The 21,855-nt window shown below is 44.0% G+C and overlaps 1 protein-coding gene across 3 annotated transcripts in view; it reads left to right on the top strand.

Moving 5' to 3' along the window:
* Window positions 1-3,988: 3,988 nt before the first annotated feature.
* The window catches only part of BNC1 (basonuclin zinc finger protein 1), a 38,003-nt gene continuing 20,136 nt past the window's right edge, over window positions 3,989-21,855 (top strand). For 2 of the 3 annotated variants that reach the window (XM_028705910.2, XM_077918852.1), the window contains exon 1: window positions 3,989-4,299. In XM_028705910.2, the coding sequence (XP_028561743.2) occupies window positions 4,291-4,299 (9 nt within the window). In that variant the 5' untranslated portion in view covers window positions 3,989-4,290. The remainder of the gene's footprint in view (window positions 4,300-21,855) is intronic. The other variant, XM_077918851.1, reaches the window with a different exon arrangement.

Here is a 21,855-nt window from a genome sequence, read left to right as displayed (position 1 = left end):
AATTTCCGGCCAGTGCCATATTTGCTCATTTGTTAGACTTTGTGTGTGTGCTTTTTTAAATTGCATGCTCTCAGCAACTGTGGTTCATGCTTAATGCGTTATGCTTGATGACATCACCAGTGCCTGCTCCTATGTCTCAGGAGATCATAGATAGATAGATAGATGATAGAGATAGATAGATAGATAGATAGATAGATAGATAGATAGATAGATAGATAGATATAGATAGATAGATAGATAGATAGATAGATAGATAGATAGATAGATGATAGATAGAGATAGATAGATAGATATAGATAGATGATAGATGATAGATGATAGATGATAGATGATAGATGATAGATAGATAGATAGATAGATAGATGATAGAGATAGATTAGATAGATAGATAGATAGATAGATAGATAGATAGATATAGGTCTAGATAGATAGATTCAAACCAGGAAATGGTCGGGGAGAGCTGGAAGGTCCTCATGGCTTGTGAGGAGCCCCTCCCCGGAGCCCTAAGAGGACGTCAGTGCAGTGGCGTAGCGTGGGGGGTGCAGGGGGGGCCGGCCGCACCGGGCGCAACATCTGGGGTTAGGGCAAATCCACGGGTTAGGGGGCACAAATCCACAGGTTAGGGGGCGCAAATCCACGGGTTAGGGGGCGCAAATTACTTGCCTTGCCCCGGGTGCTGACAACCCACACTACGCCGCTGCGTCAGTGAGGTAGGAGGAAGCCCCAAAGAGACTGGGGGCGTGTGGGGCTTCCTTTAGGCTGCTCAGCCTCCCTGCCTAGCCAGTGGCATAGTGTTGTGAGGAAGGTCCACAAGGTCGGTTGCCCCGGGTGCAGAATTGTTCAGGGGCACAAAATTTCAACACCCGGTGCTGGGTTCCGTTGAAATTTACTAGACATGAAGAACTCAGGTTCATTAATTTCAATGGGTCTACTCTGAGTGCAGCTTAGTTGGATACTATACAGTGGTACCTTGGTTCTCAAACTTAAACCGTTCCAGAAGTCTGTTCCAAAACCAAAGCGTTCCAAAACCAAGGTGCGTTTTCCCATAGAAAGTAATGCAAAATGGATTAATCCGTTCCAGACTTTCAAAAACAACCCTGAAACAGCAATTTAACATGAATTTTACTATCTAACGAGACTGCTGACCCATAAAATGAAAGCAATAAACAATGTACTGCAGTCACACAATCAATAATCAGTAGCTGAACTGGGTTCCCCACAGTCACACAAAAAAAGCCGCAAAAACAAAAATGCAAAATAAATATCAAAAACAGACAGACCTCAGCGTAACACTCAAAAAAAGGAGTATGGCACTCAAATTGGAAGCACGTTCGGCTTCCAAAAAAAGTTCGCAAACCAGAACACTTACTTCCAGGTTTGCAGTGTTCGGTTTCCAAGTTGTTTGACTACCAAGGCATTTGAGAACCAAGGTACCACTGTACCTGATTGTTGAACTTGGTGTGCCTTAAACTTACCAGAGTTTGTTTTCAACCGTTTCTCATAGTTTGGATGACACAACAAGCCACTGTCCAGAAACCAAACCTTGGTGAAATATTTATTTTGGGCATACTAGAGGAGAAGGGGGTGATCCTCAGGCTTGCTGAAACTCATCCTTGCTTAGGCCTGTTTCTCCAAACCACGGTTTAGCATTACATGTGAGCATGGCCATTGTGAAAGGTAGCAAAGTTGTGCTCAAGCGCATATAATAAATGGCAGTGAGTTTCCTCCCTGCCAGCTTGCTGATTGCAGCCTGTTGTTTTTTGCCTTAGATAATTAAATGGGAAACGCCAATAAACAAACCTGCCCCAATCTGCATAGCTCCACCCCTTCATTTGCATGACCTTACCCCCAGGTTCCAGGTTCTAGGTCATGTTAGAATGCAATATAACACACAATAAAATGTGTTAGGAGAGGAGGAGGAGGAGGAGGAGGAGAGAGAGAGAGAGAGAGAGAGAGAGAGAGAGAGAGAGAGAGAGAATATATTGGAAAGCGCCTACATTTGCTAAAAGAGGTGCCTGCCACTGGGATGAGTTATTTACCGTATTTTTCGCTGTATAAGATGCACCAGACCACAAGACGCACCTAGTTTTTGGAGGAGGAAAACAAGAAAAAATATATTCTGAATCTCAGAAGCCAGAACAGCAAGAGGGATTGCTATGCAGTGAAAGCAGCAATCCCTCTTGCTGTTCTGGCTTCTGGGATAGCTGCACAGCCTGCATTCGCTCCATAAGACACGCACACATTTCCCCTTACTTTTTAGGAGGGAAAAAGTGAGTCTTATAGAGGAAAAAATATGGTACTTCCTGAGCTCAGCTGCCTTCTAGAGGGAATCAAGAAAAAGGAACTGCAGCTTTCCACTGGGGACACAGGAACTCATTCAGCTTTACGTGCAGAAAGTCCCTGGTTCAGTCGTAGGCATCTCCAGGTAGGACTGGGAATGTCCTCTGTCTGAAACCCTAGAGAGCTGCTGCCAGCCTGTGTAGGCAATACTGAACTAGCTGGACCGATAGTTTAACTCAGCAAGCATAAGGTAAAGGTAAAGGTACCCCTGCCCGTACGGGCCAGTCTTGCCAGACTCTGGGGTTGTGCGCCCATCTCACTCAAGAGGCCGGGGGCCAGCGCTGTCCGGAGACACTTCCAGGTCACGTGGCCAGCGTGACATCGCTGCTCTGGCGAGCCAGAGCCACACACGGAAACGCCGTTTACCTTCCCGCTAGAAAGCGGTCCCTATTTATCTACTTGCACCCGGGGGTGCTTTCGAACTGCTGGGTTGGCAGGCGCTGGGACAGAGCAACAGGAGCGCACCCCGCCGTGGGGATTCGAACCGCCGACCTTTCGATCAGCAAGCCCTAGGCGCTGAGGCTTTTACCCACAGCGCCACCCGCGTCCCTTAAGCATAAGGTATAGTGTTCCAAAATGTTTATCAGCTCTTATATGTGGGCTCCCAAGTTTAATTGGTAGGGTTCCAGCTTTGCAACCGAATGCTGGCTCTGTATACTAGGAAGTGATAATTGCCCTCTACATATGATATGTTGGTATTCACAGCACGCATCGATTAGTATATCTGATCAAAGTCTTGTTTTGATGTGCCCCTCTTACTTGCTTCCCCCTCCTCATTTTTTTTAAAAAAACTTTTCCTTTTTTAATTTAAAAAATACTTTCTCACTTTATTTAACCATTTTTAAAGCTTTGTGATGCAACTCAAGAAATCACCTTTTGCATGTACAGTGGTACCTCGGGTTACATACGCTTCAGGTTACATGCACTTCAGGTTACAGACTTCACTAAGCCAGAAATAGTACCTCAGGTTAAGAACTTTGCTTCAGGATGAGAACAGAAATCGTGCTCTGGTGGCGCAGCGGCAGCAGCAGGAGGCCCCATTAGCTAAAGTGGTGCTTCGGATTAAGAACAGTTTCAGGTTAAGAACGGACCTCCGGAAGGAATTAAGTACAGTGGTACCTCGGGTTAAGTACTTAATTCGTTCCGGAGGTCTGTTCTTAACCTGAACAATTTCTGTTCTCATCCTGAAGCAAAGTTCTTAACCTGAAGCACTATTTCTGGGTTAGCGGAGTCTGTAACCTGAAGCGTATGTAACCTGAAGCGTATGTAACCTGAGGTACCACTGTACTTAACCTGAGGTACCACTGTACTAAAAAATGAAAAAGGTGGGAAGTGTCGTCCCCCCCCCCCGCCTTAAAAAAAGCAAAAACAAAGAACACCACAGCAAGCTTTACTCGCAGAAAGTTGTTCACATTCTTGGGAAGCAGCAAAAAAATAATAATAAAGGCCTTAGGTTAGCTGCATTGATTTAATGCCTTAGTTAGGCGGTAAGAGCAGAGGTAGAGAGACTCTCCCCGCGCTGCATTAGGAGAGCCTGAGGTCGCCCTGACTCCTTTTGATCAAGTCTCTGTGAAAGATGAGTGTCATGCCCTCTCCCAGCCAGCTGTGAGGGGTCTGCCCTGTGACTGGAGGGGCCTGCCGAAACACTCCCCTCCGGAGCGCTGAGGTGGGAGCATCCTGGAGAGGTGAGAGAGAGAGAGGCAGTCACAACTTAGGACTGTAGGTTTCTGGAGGAGGGATCTGATTTCACTCCCCTGTGCTCACTCTAAGTGCACATCAGGCGTGGAGGTGCTCTCCGCTTCAGACAAGGGTAAAAAAGACCAAGGCGTGTGATGATTCTGCCTCCCTTACTTGTACAGACAGGAATGTTTCCTGGTTCTTCTTTGTACAACTCACAGCAGAGGGGATGGGAAACTGTTTTATAGCTCTCAAAACACATGCTCCGTAAGAATGTCGGAGGTAAGGAAAGTTCTTTTGTAGTTTGTGCATGGATTTGGGCTGTCCTCCCTCCCACCCCCCTTTCCCTGCTTGCAAGCTCGTGTGCTATAGAAATAATGCTATTTGCTGTAATTGCTTCATTATCCTGCGATAGCAAACAATAAGATTTCAAGGTGCTACACACTACTCGATTTCTTATTTGACTGCTACCTTGTGTTTTGGAATTATCTGTTTGCTTAACAGACTGAGCCTAAGCAGGTTTGCACAGAAATCACTCCATTGATTTATTTCATCTTTTTTTTCCTTTAAAAAAAAACTGATTCAAAAGTAAGTGTGCTTTGCACAGCAAACCTTACTTACTAAACACTGGCCTTCTGGACAAAACGCACCCTAAACGATGGGATTGCCTTCCTTTGTCTATTAAGTTATGGGAAATCATTGGGATAAAGCAGAATCGGACCGCCAATTAATCTTTCCCCCGTTGAAGCATCAGGAACTGTAAATCATGACGACCTGACAATGTTTAATCGTACAGGTCCTGGTTGTACATTAATAGCTATAAAAGTCATGATTTGTGACTTCAGTGTGTTCTGAGTCAAGTGCTCTAAGCAAATACATTATCATTATTGTGATGTTAAAAAAAAAATTGCACAGGAGACTAGACACTGCAATTTTGCAAAGGAAGTTTCTTTGGGAATCAGACCAGCAATGGTGTGTGCTTTTTGTATATATACTTCATTGCTGACCATAACATGTCTTGCAAAATAGGCATGGGGGGTGGGGAGTCCCTTGTCACAAAGTTGTTGTTTGTTGTTTGTGCTTTTAAAAGACAAGAAGAACTAGAAGACTAAATCATTACATCCCAGACTGGCAAACACCGATGTATCTTTGGGGGTTTTCTGTCCTTTGTCATTTCATTCCGTAACAAAGCACCATCACAAAACTGTCAAAACAGACTCTTGTGCTGTCTTGCTGGCATAGCGAAAGAAATATTTCATTTTACTTTCCTGCTCGGTGAACACACCAAGCCTCTTGCCACCATCCCATCCCTTCCCTTTTAAAAAAACATTTGCTTTAAAATAAAAACGATTACCCATCAATTGAAAATGTTTGTGAGAAAGAAAGGGGGGGGGGAGCGATTTTATACAGATGTGTTCCACACTCGATAACTTTGGATTCTTGGGAAAACAATTGTTTTCTAGTTATAGAGACAGAGGGAAAATGTTTCTGCTTAACAGCACCTGAGTTAGGTATGGAAGATTGGTAAAATATGAACATTAATTGTTATTTTGGAAAAGTGGAAGTGGGGAGCAGGATTTATAAATTGTACCACTGTTTTTTTAGGTTGAGCTTGCTGCTAAAGTGTGTTAGCAATCGTCTCTCTCTCTCTCTCTCTTTTTGATCATGCAGTTCTTTGGCTCCTTGAACCTTGGGAGGTGATTGTTTGTCTTATCTTCTGGTGAGCTAACTCTGCGCTGTGTTGCAAAACCTTGAGGCGTGTTGTGCTCCTTTTTACTGTTCCGGGAGCCTGCAACTGAAGTCAGCTTCATTAGTTTCACTGATGGCACATCAGTGCGCGGCTGGTGTTGCCGCTTCCTTCCAGCTAGACCCCAAGCATGACTGGGGCTGCCTTGGTTTGGATAAGCTTGTAAGGATTTGTCAGCCAGATGTGACAAGATTGTCAAGAGGGCGAGTAAAGGAGGAGATCTGATATTAATCAGTGCATAGCTCGGAGCCAAACTTTCTCAAATGCAGTGTAGCAACATGTTCTTCTCATTTACTGTGCCTCTTTTGTGGCTACAGATCTGCCACTGTGCGCCTCTGACGGTTAAAGGGAATGCCAGCTAATCGTATTTAATTGTAAAGACGAAAATTGTGGGTGGGGTGCGGAAAATGAGTGTATCTTGCTATCCATTAACTTGCTTTTTTTTTTTAAAAAAAGGAAAAAATTATAGTGCAGGTTGCTGCTGTTTACACACAGACACTCCAACAGAGCGAAAGTCCTGGGATCTCTCTTTTTGCAAAGTAGGCGGCTGGGGCTACCCATTGTAACGCTGGGATCACAGCACAAATTGCCAGAGATGCATCCCGTCTTCAGTCGCTGGATGTTGATTTTTAGGGATAGCGACAGGCCGTGTGGGCTGCTCTCCCTCTTTGGCTCTTGAGGAGCAGAGGCAATCCGTTTAATTAGTTTGGGAAGGGGCATGCCTCGCCATCGCTGCGTTGCCTCGGTGGACTCTTCCAAGACTGCGCACATTTAACCTCAAATCCATTATGTACAGTGGTACCTTGGGTTAAGTACTTAATTTGTTCCGGAGGTCCGTACTTAACCTGAAACTGTTCTTAACCTGAAGCACCACTTTAGCTAATGGGGCCTCCTGCTGCCGCCGCGCCGCCGGAGCACGATTTCTGTTCTCATCCTGAAGCAAAGTTCTTAACCTGAAGCACTATTTCTGGGTTAGTGGAGTCTGTAACTTGAAGCGAATGTAACTTGAAGCATATGTAACCCGAGGTACCACTGTACTAGGATACAGGTAGCGGCGCTTCTCCCAAATTCAGCTTCCTTTCTCATTTAAAGTTCACTGGTGCGGTTTATCTCGTAACTGAAGCCGTATATTTTAGGATGGAGTGAGCTGGCAGATTTAAAAATACCCCGTAGGAACTTGCGAATCTGCCTTATCGTCTTTAATCGTAAAGAAGAGAGTTGTGGGTAGGGTGGGGGAAATGAATGTATCTTTCCTTTGTCCATCTAACTCTATACTGTCTGCACTGATTAGCAGCTACTCTCCAGGATTTCAGGCATGGAGCCCCTCCCAGCCCTACCTTAAGTTGCCGGGAATTGAACCCGGACCTCCTCCATTCCAGACAGATACTCTACCATTAAGCTATGGCCCATTCTCAAAATATTGTGATTATTATTACTACTACTACATCCTTCCCCAAGGTTCCCAATATGAAATTCCAAGGAACCATAGTAGGCACATCAAGCGATAATGGGAGGATTGGTCTATCATTGCTGGGTAGCAACAACATATCCTCCAACGTTTCTCTGCTGGAAACAGAGACGTCCTATTCCATCATCTTCATCATACTCCGCCCATCTGACTGGGTTGCCCCAGCCACAGCTTCCAACATATATAAAAACATAATAAAACATTAAACATTTTTTAAAAAAAAACTTCCCTACACAGGGCAGCCTTCAGATGTCTTCTAATGGTTGCATAGTTACTTATCACCTTGACTCCAGGGGGTCGCATAACTCCATCCTCTCCAACATTTCTGCGATGAAAATAGGGGTGTCCAAAGGAACAGCGGGACATTCCAGAATCAAATCAGAAACTGGGACTGCTTCTGTAAATCCAGGACTGTCCCTGGAAAATAGAGACACTTGGAGGGCCTGTCCTCTAAATCTTTTGAGTATTATTACTATTATTATTAGTGGGACGCAGGTGGCGCTGTGGGTTAAACCACAGAGCCTAGGACTTGCCGATCAGAAGGTCGGCGGTTCGAATCCCCATGACGGGGTGAGCTCCCATTGCTCGGTCCCTGTTCCTGCCAACCTAGCAGTTCGAAAGCACGTCAAAGTGCAAGTAGAGCGTTTCCATGCGCTGCTCTGGTTCGCCAGAAGCGGCTTAGTCATGCTGGCCACATGACCCGGAAGCTGTACACCAACTCCCTCGGCCAATAAAGCGAGATGAGCGCCGCAACCCCAGTTGGTCATGACTGGACCTAAATGGTCAGGGGTCCCTTTACCTTTACCTTACTATTATTATTATTATTATTATTATTATTATTATTATTATTATTATTATTGCTGCTGCTGCTGCTGCTGCTGCTGCTATATTCTTCCCCAAGGTGCCCAGTATGAAATTCCAAGGGACCATATTGGGCACATCTAGCCATAATGGGAGGATTGGTCTGTCAGTGCTGGGTAACTACAATGGATGGAGCCACAGTGAATGTAGCTTCTGTATTCAGAGGTAGCATGTAACCTGGACTACCAGATACTGTGGACAACCAACAGGGGCTGAATCACCCCCTTCATGCCTTCCTTTTTAACTTACAGAGTAATTTCACTTGCCACCATTAGAAGCAGAATGCCTGGCTAAAGGAATGAGTCTCAAGGTTGTGGGTTCGAGTTCCGCATTGGACAAAAGATGCCTGTATTGCAGGGGGTGAGACCAGATGACATTCATGGCCCTTCCCAACTCCGAACAATAGCAGTGGCACCATTAGTGTAGGCCAGGCATAGGCAAACTCCGGCCCTCCAGATGTTTGGGACTACAATTCCCATCATCCCTAGCTAACAGGACCAGTGGTCAGGGATGATGGGAATTGTAGTCCCAAGCATCTGGAGGGCCGGAGTTTGCCTATGCCTGGTGTAGGCCTTTAGGGCAGGCAGCCCAGGGTCCCACTCAGCAGAATAAGGGGGGGGGGGGAGCCACAAAGCGCCACAGGGTTTCCCACCACAATTTGAAGCCAGTGAAATAATGCACATTACCACCAAAAGAGCACCACTCCTCAAGAGAACCATTAAGTCCCACATCCAAAATTACCACTGCCTAGCAAAGGCAAATTGTGTGACTGCCTTGGGACAACTGAGCAACGAACGAGCAACTGCATTCTTCCTTTCAATTGATTATTAGGAAGGTTCCTTTCCAGGACATCTCAACCTTTTGGTACCTGGGGGCCTGTTTGGAGATCCTGGAAACTGTCACAGGCACCGCAAAATACCCAGTGCACAGAAGGAAAGCTGGTGGTGCTCAGAACCCCCTAAAAATAAACCAAAACATATATACCACCCACCCCCCAAAAAAATAAAACACAGGCCAAAAATAAATAAATCATATAGTGCGCCCTTCAGACAATAGGTGACTCCTGCTAAACAACCCAAAAAGCCCCCAAAGCCAACAACTCTCATGAAAATAAAATTAGTAGTGTAAGGTTGCCTTGGCAGGAACCAAGGGGCTGTGTCTAAGATGCCCGGGTGCCAATGGGTGCCATACTCCAGTTGAACTCTCTGACGAGTCATTCCAGCTTTCCACAGCCAAAGAAAACTCTTCAGAAACTTCAGGCTGCCTAATGTGGTTGTCATCTGTACATCTTGTTGTTGTTGTTGTTTAGTCATTTAGTCGTGTCCGACTCTTCGTGACCCCATGGACCAGCGCACGCCAGACACTCCTGTCTTCCACTGCCTCGCGCAGTTTGGTCAAACTCATGCTGGTAGCTTCGAAAACACTGTCCAACCATCTCGTCCTCTGTCATTCCCTTCTCCTTGTGCCCTCCATCTTTCCCAACATCAGGGTCTTTTCCAGGGAGTCTTCTCTTCTCATGAGGTGGCCAAAGTATTGGAGCCTCAGCTTCAGGATCTGTCCTTCCAGTGAGCACTCAGGGCTGATTTCCTTCAGAATGGATAGGTTTGATCTTCTTGCAGTCCATGGGACTCTCAAGAGTCTCCTCCAGCACCATAATTCAAAAGCATCAATTCTTCAGCAATCAGCCTTCTTTATGGTCTAGCTCTCACTTCCATACATCACTACTGGGAAAACCATAGCTTTAACTATATGGACCTTTGTTGGCAAGGTGATGTCTCTGCTTTTTAAGATGCTGTCTAGGTTAGTGGCGATTAGTCAGCAAAAGCATTCCCTTCCTTCTTTTTTTCTCCTGGGTAGACCCAAAGGTTTGTGGCTTTTGGGTGGTCAGTTTGCATGTCTCCAATACTATGCTATAAAAAGCATTTCAGTCAGTCATCAGATTAGCAATGGCTCATTTCCTGTGGTACCATCCAGATGTGGAACTCCAACTCCCATCATCCCCGGCCTGCGTCAGGGATGATGGGAGCTGTAGTCCAGCAATATCAGCTACCTTTGGTTCGCATTGGCTGACAACGACTGCCCAGGGTTTTAGACAGGGGACATTGCCAACCCACCTGGAGATGTGAGGGTTTAATCCTGGAGCCTTCTGCATGCAAAGCAGTTGTTCTACCCCTGAGCTACTCTCTCTCCCCTAAAGCAGGTATGGGAACCTTTGGTCCTCCAGGTGTTGCTGAACTATAAGTTCTATTATCTCTGGCCATTAGGCCTAATGGGAGTTATAGTCCAACAGCACCTGGAGGGACAAAACTTGCCCTAAATCATGGTCCAATATTCATGTGTATATGGTTGCATTCATATGGCTTTTTTTTCCATTTCCTGGCATTCCCTTGATTGTTACCGTATTTTTCCGTGTATAAGACACCGCCTATTTTGGGGGATTAAAAATTAAGAAAACACACTATTCACTGTCTGTGTATAAGACGACGCCTTTTTTTAAACTTCAGAAATTTAGGAAACAATATAGTCTTACACACGGAAAAAATACGGTATTTTCTGCATTCTGTTTGAGCTTTCACATGGCATAAAAGCCACTTCCAGAAAGACAGCAGAATGCAGCTCAAGTTTAGCACTCATTGCCATGTTATTAGCAAACAGATTTTTTCTAGAAGCAAATAATATGAAAATTAGTGTTACACTTGCGCTGTCTTTCTGGGGCTAGCGTTTAATGTCATGTGAAAGCTCAAACAGAATGCAGAAATTAAGAGTGGGGAAGCGTCAGGAAAACGGAATAAACTGCCATTTGAATGCAGCCTATGTCCAAAAAGTGTGGGAATAATTATCTGTTTTTGAGCACTCATGAATTTGATCTCGGATTTCTAAAAGGTGGGTGTCAACACTGACTAAAATTTGGACTTCCTATGTAACGTATACACCGATATATAATGCAAAGAAAACCATGCATGCTATAGCCCTTAGATATTCGGGATTTGATTGTTAGTGGCGCATCATCCCTAAGGCTTATAGTTCTTTCATACATGATGCTTAAATTGCTTTTGAGCCTCATGGACAGAAAGAGATGTTGGAAGTACAACCACAGAGATCATTCCATGTGTGGCTTAAGGGTTAATTCTGTTCGTAGTGAGTCAGTCAATGAAGAGCCGCGATGGTGGTGGAAATGGCCTTTAGTAACCAAGCACAGTGGTGTGATCATCACTAAGGAAGCACATGCTCCAATTGGCTGCATAGTTCTGAGGGAGTTTAACTCTGTATGTTTAGGTCAATGTCTTCCTGCTATGTGCAAGTAACAAAGACAAAACCTCTCTGTTTTTTTCTCCTCAGACTTTACACGGTTTTTGTTCAGTTTGCTTAGTAAAGTGTTATGAATATTTATTTTCCCTCTGGACTCTATTTGCTCTATTTAAGTGGAGAGAGAGAGAGAAATTTGTAGTGCAATTGAGCATTCTGGCCAATGTGTAGGTATTGCTTTAGCATCAGAAACCTCATCTTAAAACGCCGCTTCAGATCTTGCAGGAGGACAAGATCTTCTGTGGTTTCAGCTGATTTAGGTCACATCCATAGTTTACCCGCCAAGCACTCTTATACAACTTTAAACAGAATCCAGGGGACTGTACTTTGCTAAGGGTGCTGAGATTTGTTAGGAGATCCCTCACAGAGCTACAATTCCCAGCACCTTTAAGAACCTACATTTCCCAGAGAGAGCCATGACTGTTAAAGAGGTATAGGAGTGCAGATGTGACCTTAGCTCTCGGGCAACATTTTTAGGACTACAGCTTAGTACCTCATTTTAAACCTTTGTGTGTTGCCCCCTTGCTTTAAGAATCTGGGCAGGATCCAAAGTGAAGCAAGACTTGGCATCCCATTGACGGGAACAGTATTGAGGTTTAGGGCTTGCAAGTGGGGTCGGCATGCAGCTGGCTTCTGCAGAGGATCGTCATATATTTGAGCACATGCTCTACGTTACAAATGGGGAAGATATAGCTCTCCAGAGGTTGTTAGACTCCAATTCCCATCATCCCTGTTTATCCAGCCTCTTACTCTCATGCACATTATCTCAAGTGGACACAGGAGCATAGGAAGCTGCCATTTGGCAGACCATTGCTCCATCCAGTATTGTCTACTCCAAGGGGGAAGCACTGTGATGCCCTCCAGATGCTGTTGAACTCCAATTCCCACTAGCCACAGCCAGGGATGATGAGAGTTGTAGTTCAGGAACATCTGGAGGGCACTACACTGACTATCTGGTCTACCCTGATTGGCTGTGGCTGGTTTCGGATGGAATGTCTTTCCTAGCCATGCCTGGAGATGCTAGAATCAAACCTGGGACTTTCTGCATTCAATACTCTGCCCCTGAGCGATGACCCTTCTCTGGGCTTCCCTGGAACCTGTGTGCCTCCAGCTATTGCTGAACCTGTCCATTGACCATGCTGGCTGAGGTTGATGGAAGTTGGAGCCCCACAACTTCTGAAGGATCACAGACTCACCTTCGCTCCTCTTTCTGAAGGGCTGTAGGGTGCAAGTTGATTTCAAAAGTGAAGAACCTTAAGAAAAGAGAGTGAAGTTGAAGGAGAATGTAAAGTTACTCATCAAAAGCCAGCGGCAGTCAGACTCCACATCGTCCCTTGGTCATTGTGTTCTCCATTATGGTGAGATGTTTCGTGTTGTTGTTGTTGTTGTTTAGTCGTTTAGTCGTGTCCGACTCTTCGTGACCCCGTGGACCAGAGCACGCCAGGCACCTCTGTCTGCCACTACCTCCCGCAGTTTGGTCAAACTCATGCTGGTAACCTCGAAAACACTATCCAACCATCTCGTCCTCTGTCGCCCCCTTCTCCTTGTGCCCTCCATCTTTCCCAGCATCAGTGTCTTCTCCAGGGAGTCTTCTCTTCTCATGAGGTGGCCAAAGTATTGGAGCCTCAGCTTCACGATCTGTCCTTCCAGTGAGCACTCAGGGCTGATTTCCTTAAGAATGGATGCGTTTGATCTTCTTGCAGTCTATGGGACTCTCAATAGTCTTCTCCAGCACCATAATTCAAAAGCATCAATTCTTCGGTGATCAGCCTTCTTTATGGTCCAGCTCTCACTTCCATACATCACTACTGGGAAAACCATGGCTTTAACTATACGGACCTTCGTATTTCTGTGTAAATCATCGTAACTGTTACTAAAGGTGCACCTATACTTATAAATTAGCATGCGCAAGTTGTATGCAAATCAGTGGCCTCTTTAGGCCTCTTTTTGTGATCTGCAAGTGGTCATCCTGTAGCTCATTCTTGCCTGATGCAACTCTATTACACACTTTTACTGGTTCCATATTTTCAGTTCTTCCTGTAACTAGTTCAAAATTAGCTTGCCTGACTCTAGAATGTATTCAAACTCAAACCTTTTCCAGCAGAAAAACATCTCAGTTGCCATCGCTTACTTCAACATGCCATGGACCTATTTAGCCCAGAATGTTAAAAAGTAAATAGAGAATTCTTCCCTACCACAACTAGCTCAGAATAGCTAAGTTTCAAAGTTTTCTCCACTTCCCAAATTTATTTATGTTTTAAATCCTCTCCCAAGATGGAGATTTTATTTGAATGGTCAACTCCTTAAGCCCAAGGTTGAAAGCTGTTCCCCTTCCCAAAGTTTCTAGTCATTGGGAAGGAATGCTGCCTGCGTGAAAATTAACACGATGGCATTGCATCATTAGAGGCAATTATTTAAAATCTGTTGTGCTCATCCTCAGGAGAATATGTGTGTGTTTTTTCTGTTTTACATTGTGTAATGCAAACTGCAAAAAATATATTGCGTAAGTCTCTAACGTTGTTGATGATATCTTGTGCATATACTCTGTGCGGTTGAGTTTAAAATGTATGGAGTTGCATAAGATACAGTTTCACGATCCAGTTCAGATGTAGGTTTTCTTTTTCCATTTTTTAATTTTGGGGAAGGACTGAAGTTCAGTGGGAGAGCACTGACTTCGTTTCCGCTGGATCCCCTCTGCTGCCCCTGACATTTCCAAGAAGGAGACACTGTGGGGCTGGGAATGGGCTGGGAAAGACTTCTGAAACCCCTAAGACCTGCTGTCAGTCAGACTAGGCCAGCCTTTGTCAACCTGCTGATGGCTGGGGCTGAGCCCCAAACTTCTGGGGCAGCTGGCAAGGTTAGCAAAGGCTGAGCTAGACTATACTGAGCTAGATGGACCAATGAGGTGACTCTGCATGAGGCAGCTTCCTATAGCCCTAAATAGTAGCAATAGATAGAGTTAAGCCTAATTCAGTATAATTGAACTCAATGGGTCTTACTTGGGAGCTGACGTGTACAAAGTATGTGCAAAGTATTGGCAAACCAAATGTCAACTTTAATATATATTTTTAAAGTTTATCTTTAGAAACACAGTAGCCCTAAATAAATTTGTATGTTTCTTTTCTTCTACCCCACCCTTTGAAGGTATAACTCTCACTAACCCGTAAGTTAACAACACATGATCAACAGGACTTCTCCATTCATTTCAAGGGCGGTGAATATCTGCCTGCCTTTCATTTTAAAACGGAGAAATCCTGGCATGCAGAAAAGCGTACACACAGATTTGGATCAGGGCATTATATCCTGCATTTTGCAAATGTATACTGGCTTCATCTTCTAATCTAGACCTTGAGTTTAAAAGCATATTTCAGAGTACATCATGTGTAGAGGTTTAGGAAATTACCACCATATGACATTATGCCACATCTTAATTAATTAATTAGATCTCTTACCCACCCTTCACCATAAATTCCCAAGGCAGGTTACAACAATACAATAATCCAGTTATCATGCCCCTCAACATTTCTCTGATGAAAATACAGGTGCCCTATTTAATATTATTATTGCTTTTTTCTGAAAAAATAAAATAAATGTTTAGGGGTACTCTCATTTTGACTCAAGAAAATAACCTGGAAAGGAAATGAAGCTGTCATCGGATTCACAAAATGTTTAGGGGTATGTGTACCCCTGCGTCCCCCCAGAAAACCACTGAGTAATAATAATAATAATAATAATAATAATAATAATAATAATAATAATAATACCCCACACATCTGACTGGGTTGCTCCAACCATTCTGGGTGACTTCCAACATATCTGAAAACATAATAAAACATTAAACATTAAAAAAAAAACTTCCCTACACAGGGCTGCCTTCAGATATCTTCTATAGGTTATATAGTTACTTATCTCCTTGACTTGGGGGGTCGGAAAACTCCATACCCTCCAACATTTCTCTAATGAAAATAGGGATGTCCTAAGGAAAAGTGGGACATTCCGAGATCAAATCAGAAACCAGGATGGCTTCTGTAAATCCAGGACTGTCCATGGAAAGTAGGGATACTTGGAGGATCTGAGTTATAAAAGCAGGCTCCCTGGTTGCCTCTTAATGGGCAGTTTTGCTTCACTTCAAATCCTGCCCTCTCCTTCCCTGGCAATCATCACCGTGTCCTAAATCTTTCTGTGGCACTGAAATTCTGCTGCACGTCATCTATCTACCTTTTGAATCTTGCAAGTTCTTGTAAATTGCTTCAGGACTCTTTCGGGATGTGTTGTAAACAACAGGGAAATGCACAAGATGTGCTAAGAGAGGCCAACTGCCTAATAAACAGACCAATTTAATTTTATACCGCCGTTCTTGACGTTTTGCAGGCAGTTCCCAAGGTTAATCTCAGGGGACCGGGGGCACGACTGAGCTCAGATCTGATCCAGACCCAGTTTGGTATGGATCTCACTGTGGGGAGATGAAGAAAAATGGGAAATTTTGTCATCATAAAAGGGTGTCAAGTGAGGTGGTACATTTTTTCTAAAACGGGGTGTGTGAGAAGGAAAAGGATTTCGGGGAGGGAAGAAGATTTTAGAGCAGCCGGAGGAAATATTTTGAATGGATAATGGCACCCAAGAAATTAGATTCCTGGAAGGGAAGGAAAAACACCCTCTCTTGTTTACAGCCCGGCTGGTACCAAGCTCGCCAGTCTATTAGCAGAAGCTATAAATCACTCTCTCGTTCCCATCATGTACACAGAGCAGAGAATTTGGCATTTAGATGTTCTAATGACCTAAACTGCACTTGGGAAAGAATTTCTACCTTAATCCAGAGACAGATGAGTTCTGATAACGGTCTGCTTTCCATTGTGAAACCCACAAATCTGCCAGCTGTCCTGTTGGTCGAGTTTTGCTCTGGGACTGATCTACCTCTTTATCGCCACCCTGAATGCCGACTACAAAGCTGTCTCTGTTTAAATTAAGCAGGCCAGAACAAAACTTACAGTGACGTTTGCCTGTATAGAAGTATCTGTTTTCATCCCAAAGGTAGAGGTGTGAACCAAGAAGCCTTTGATTCCAACCTTAGCTTTGGTAGAAACTTGTTCGATGGCATTATAACTTACTAATTTCCTAATTTATATAGCGCCACCAGTGAGCATGGTGGCACTTTAATTATTACAAAAGGACAGGTCCATGCCCTAATTTGCTTACAATCTAAAGACATACGCAGGGGAAACAAACAGCGAAAGCAAAAGGGAAGCAGGACTGTACAATGAAATAATATGCAGTTGCTTCAATTGCACATTCTTTGTCCCTCAAGCCTCCCATCTCTAATGTGCTATTATTCTAATAATAATAATAATTAATAAAAATTTATTTATACCCCACCCATCTGGCTGGGTTTCCCCAGCCACTCTGGGTGGCTTCCAACAAAACACTAAAATACAATAACCTATTAAACATTGAAAGCTTCCCTAAACAGGACTGCCTTTAGATGTCTTCTAAAAGTTTGGTAGTTATTTTTCTTTTTGACATCTGGTGGGAGGGCATTCCACAGGGCAGGTGCCAATACCAAGAAGGCCCTCTGCCTGGTTCCCTGTAACCTCGCTTCTTGCAGGGAGGGAACTGCCAGAAGGCCCTTGGAGCTGGACCTCAGTGTCCGGGCAGAACGATGGAGGTGGAGACACTCCTTCAGGTATACTGGACTGAGGCCGTTTAGGGCTTTAAAGGTCAGCACCAACACTTTGAATTGTGCTTGGAAACATACTGGGAGCCAGTGTAGGGAAAAGAGGTGCTGGGACTCACTATGAACGCCTCCCTCGTTCTTTTAGAAGGACAATGGCGCTCACCTGAGAGGTGCCAGGACTGAGTTCTGGTGAGTTCTGGCCAAAAAAAAAAAAAAAAAAGCCCCCAATGTGGGGATAATACAGTCATACCTCATGTTACAGACACTTCAGGTTATGTGTTTTTGGGTTGCGGACTGCGGTAAACCTGGAAGTACCAGAGCGGGTTACTTCCAGGTTTCGCCGCTTGTGCATGCGCAGAAGTGCCAAATCGCATAGGCACAGATGCGGCACTTCAGGATGCGAACGCTGCGAATTGCGGATGTGCCTCCGTCACGGATTACGTCCGCAACCCGAGGTTCCACTGTACTCGTTCTTGACTACCTCACAGGGCTGTTGTAAGGGTTACTGAAATAGTATATCCAGTGGTATTTGAGCATTTGGAAGAAGCATCCGTAAAAGGCCATAAGTTAATATTAGCAACAAAGAAAATTATCAATTGTTGTGGCAAGTTATGTCAATTCCCAGAATTCCCTGGGAAGAGGTAAAGGTAAAGGGAACCCTGACCATTAGGTCCAATCGTGACCGACTCTGGGGTTGCGGCACTCATCTCGCTTTATTGGCCGAGGGAGCCGGCGTACAGTTTCTGGGTCATGTGGCCAGCATGACTCAGCCGCTTCTGGCGAACCAGAGCAGCGCACGGAAATGCCGTTTACCTATATACTGCCCTATACCTGGAGGTCTCTGGGCTGTTCACAAAAAATATTAAATACAATGACAAGTCTTATACAGGCACGACCACACACACATTAATCACAGTGTCCAGGAGGTGGCCAGAATAGGGGGCAGAATGGGACATAATAGGGCAGAGTGAGCTTATGCATGCTCCACCAACATGCATGGGGCTCAGGAACGTAACCCCCACACAAATGGGTCGTTGCCTGTACCAAATGCCATTGCAGGTCAACTATCAAATACAATCAGTTAAAAATTCCTGCATACCAGCTATTAAATGTAAAGGGACTCCTGATCATTAGGTCCAGTTGTGACCGAATCTGGGGTTGCGGCACTCATCTCGCTTTACTGGCCGAGGGAGCTGGCGTACAGCTTCCGGGTCATGTGGTCAGCTTGACTAAGCCGCTTCTGGCGAACCAGAGCAGCACATGGAAACGTCGTTTACCTTCCCGCCGGAGCGGTACCTATTTATCTACTTGCAGTTTGGCGTGCTTTCAAACTGCTAGGTTGGCAGGAGCAGGGACCGAGCAATGGGAGCTCACCCCATCGCGGGGATTCGAACCGCCAACCTTCTGATTGGCAAGTCCTAGGCTCTGTGGTTTAACCCACAGCGCCACCCGCGTCCCTGGGAAGAAGGATTGACTGTTAAACCACTCTTGGAAATGTCACTCTTTGAAGGGAGTAGTGGTCTTCTAACTACCCTCAGCACCCTTGACAAACCACAGAACCCAGGATTATGAGGGAAAGCCATGACTGTTTAAAGTGGAATGATACTGCTTTAAATGTGTGGTGCAGATGGAGCTACTCCTGTTGGTAGGCAGTTTCGGTGCCCTCACTCTCCCTCCTTATGGTTATTTATGTTTAAATTGGGCAGACGGGACAGTCCTTCAAATGGAGGAATGCTTTCTATGAGGTGGGACACCCGGCCATTATGTCTTTACATTGCATCGTATATACTGATGGTCGACTCTGCAGTAAAGTTATAATGGTGATGCAGCAAAATGCCCCCATTAAGGAAACGAAATGGAAATATCGGCCTGCTGGAGGGATTCCCAATATATGCGGAAGAAGGGGGAGGAAATGGGAGCCCCCTCCCCCTAAAGGCAGGGAGGGGAGAGAGCCCAATGAGAACTGAGCGTGCTCAGTGGCAAGATACCGAGGGTTTGGGGTGGGAGGGTCAAGAAAAGAAGGGGAAAGGAGTGGAATACAGACATCTCCCCACTTGCCATGTGTTCAACTCGCGCACGACTGTGTAAATGCGAGGTGGGGGGGGCGGAATTAAATACATCAGTTTAATCTGCAAAAAGGCGCAAAGAGGGCAAAAACAGCCAAAAAGAGAGAGAGTGGGGAAACTGAAAAAATGGCTGACACTGAGTGGGGGAAATGGCTAGCAGTTCAGGGTACTGGTGTACCTCTGAATCACAGCCAAGCACTTTGGAGTACCAGTCTGCCTGCCTTGTCATTGTTTCCACATCGTCCTCCAGCGATGAGGAAGACTGACAGCTGCCATTGCCACCATTCATACCAATCTGGCAAATGCTGCTGCTTTTTAAAAGGGATTTTCGAAGGTTTCCAGAGGCACACTCCCAAAAGAATTTATTGCTTTTGCTGTTGTAGCCTGTGTATGCCACTCAAACGGGCTTCCAGTCAAAAGCAGGGTGGATAAAAATCAGTGATTTAAAAAAAAAAAATAATTCGGTGTTTTTTTATTTAAATCAGATTTTTTTTATTTAAATTGGATTTTTAAAATAAAATGCTTTTGGAGGAAAAATCTTTCTAAAGATAGTTTTCTATTTAAGTTACATTATAGTCCAAAGGCTATACATCGGGAAATAAGGATTTGTTTTTCATGTGTGCTAAAACTCAGTATAAGTTGTGAGGGTTTTTTTTAAAAAAAAATTAACCACATCAGTTAACAAACATGGATACATATGCTATAATGCTATTGTTTTAGTTAAATAAATTGTTTAACTTGCTATTAAGGAAATGATTATTTTTCTCCTTCCAATAAAGTACAGCAGAAAAGTTGTCCAAATATAAACAGTTAACTTATTAAACCTCACAATAATTTCATAATTATCTGTCTGTGTATTTCTAATAGTATAACCATATCAGTAATTTTTGATAGAACTGTAAAAACTACTCTGAAAATATCTGTCCTTATGAGTTTAGAACTGTGTTATACTACTTGTGGCTTGTACGAGTCGGCTGTTTTATTTGATTTGATTTGTTTTGATTTGTTTTGTTGTGTTGTGTTTCATGATGGGCGTAAAGCCGAATAAACATTTTGATTTTGATACTCTGAAAATGTATTACTCCAAAAATGAAACCTTCATTTGGTTGTCAATATTAAGATTATACCAGCAAGAATGAGTCTTTCTGTAAAAAAACACACCTAATTCAAGCCTTACTGACTAGGGATTTAAATCAAATCCACCCTGGTCAAAAGTGAATATAACATGACAGCAAATAAGAGATGTATCAACAAATACACAGGAACCAGTCACTATAAAAAGCAAGGAGGGAATGGTTAGAAAACAGGGGTTTCTTACTTAGGCACTGAAGTCTTTAGCCACACAACTATCCTACAACATCAGCTGAATATTCAGTAATCTGGCCCGGTATCTAGCAAATGGATACCTTGTTGTATTTAGCATTCTTGCAATCCTATATAGAGGTTCATGCCTGTAAGCAGACGGCGATACAGCCTAACAAATCAAATAAAAAGTGCGAGGTGATGAAATTTGATGAATGGAGAAAGAAAGTAAAAGCCCATGAAATAAGTGAAGGTTATCTGAAAGAATATTAGATTGCATCTTGATGTATCTGTTTGGACAACTGCCTTCGAAAAAACACACACACACCTTGCAATTTTTGCTGGGACGCCTCTTTGCGGACTCTCTTTATTTATGGAATGCTGATCTAACTCTGATCTTCTGGGGCTGATGAACAGACCGCAGTCTATGGAAAGTACGGCATCTTTCAGGAGTGCAGTGAGGTAATATAATTGAACTCCAGTTATAGTTGACATCTCGTGAAGTCAACGAGGCCTTGGCTCAACACAACATACTTTCTCCCCGCCCCCCCCCATCCCACTTAGATGAACCTTATAAAGAAAATTTATGACTTTCTGCTGCTCTATCAGAAATATGCCAACTGCTGGGCTAACCGGCTATCTAAAGCAAAATGACTCTCAGAGCTCAGTTCTCAGTGTGTGTTGTGATGAATGTGTTGTAAATTCACAGGAAACTCATGGCTTTTTTCAGGTACATTTCTTAGTTTTTGCAATGTTCGCTTACTGATTTACTTAACGTTTTTTAAACGAACCACTCCTACAAAGTGTTCCTCCATCCATAGCCTTTAAACTTTTTTGAGATTCGCCTTTAATACCATTGCTGTAACCTGGAATCTACTTTTATTTTTTATATGAACCAACCCCGATCTTACACTCATCACCTGAGAACCTTCTTCATGTGTCTCTGGCGGCTGGCAACATAAGAATGGGCCTTTTCTGCAGTGGCTCCCCATTTGTGAAATACTCCCCTCAGGGAGGCTGGTCTAGCACCTTTCTTACACATCTTTAGGCACCAGACAAAAATGTTTCTCTATAACCAGGTCTATGGCTTTTCAAATGTGTTTGTGGGAAGAGGGTTATTGGTTTGTTTTTGTTTTATTTTGTATTCTCATTCCCTATTTTTCTGTTGCAAACTGCCTTGGGATCTTTGGATAAAGGGCAATATAACAACAACAGCAGCAGCAGCAGCAACAACAACAACAACAACAACAACAACAACAACAACAACAACATACTTTTACATATACTGTCCAATCCTCTCCTCTCTCTAAAGTAACCAAAGGTTGTTGTGGATGATGTTGAAGATGGAAGCTCCTGCTTCCTTAAAGGACCGATACTTGTATCAATAGGAAAGCTATCAATTAATTTCTAAGAGGGT

This window comes from Podarcis muralis, chromosome 14 (genome assembly GCF_964188315.1).
Source record: "Podarcis muralis chromosome 14, rPodMur119.hap1.1, whole genome shotgun sequence".
In the NCBI taxonomy this organism is placed as follows: Eukaryota; Metazoa; Chordata; class Lepidosauria; order Squamata; family Lacertidae; genus Podarcis; species Podarcis muralis.
Note: the sequence above shows the minus strand (reverse complement) of the source record. Positions and strands in the feature narration are given on the sequence as shown.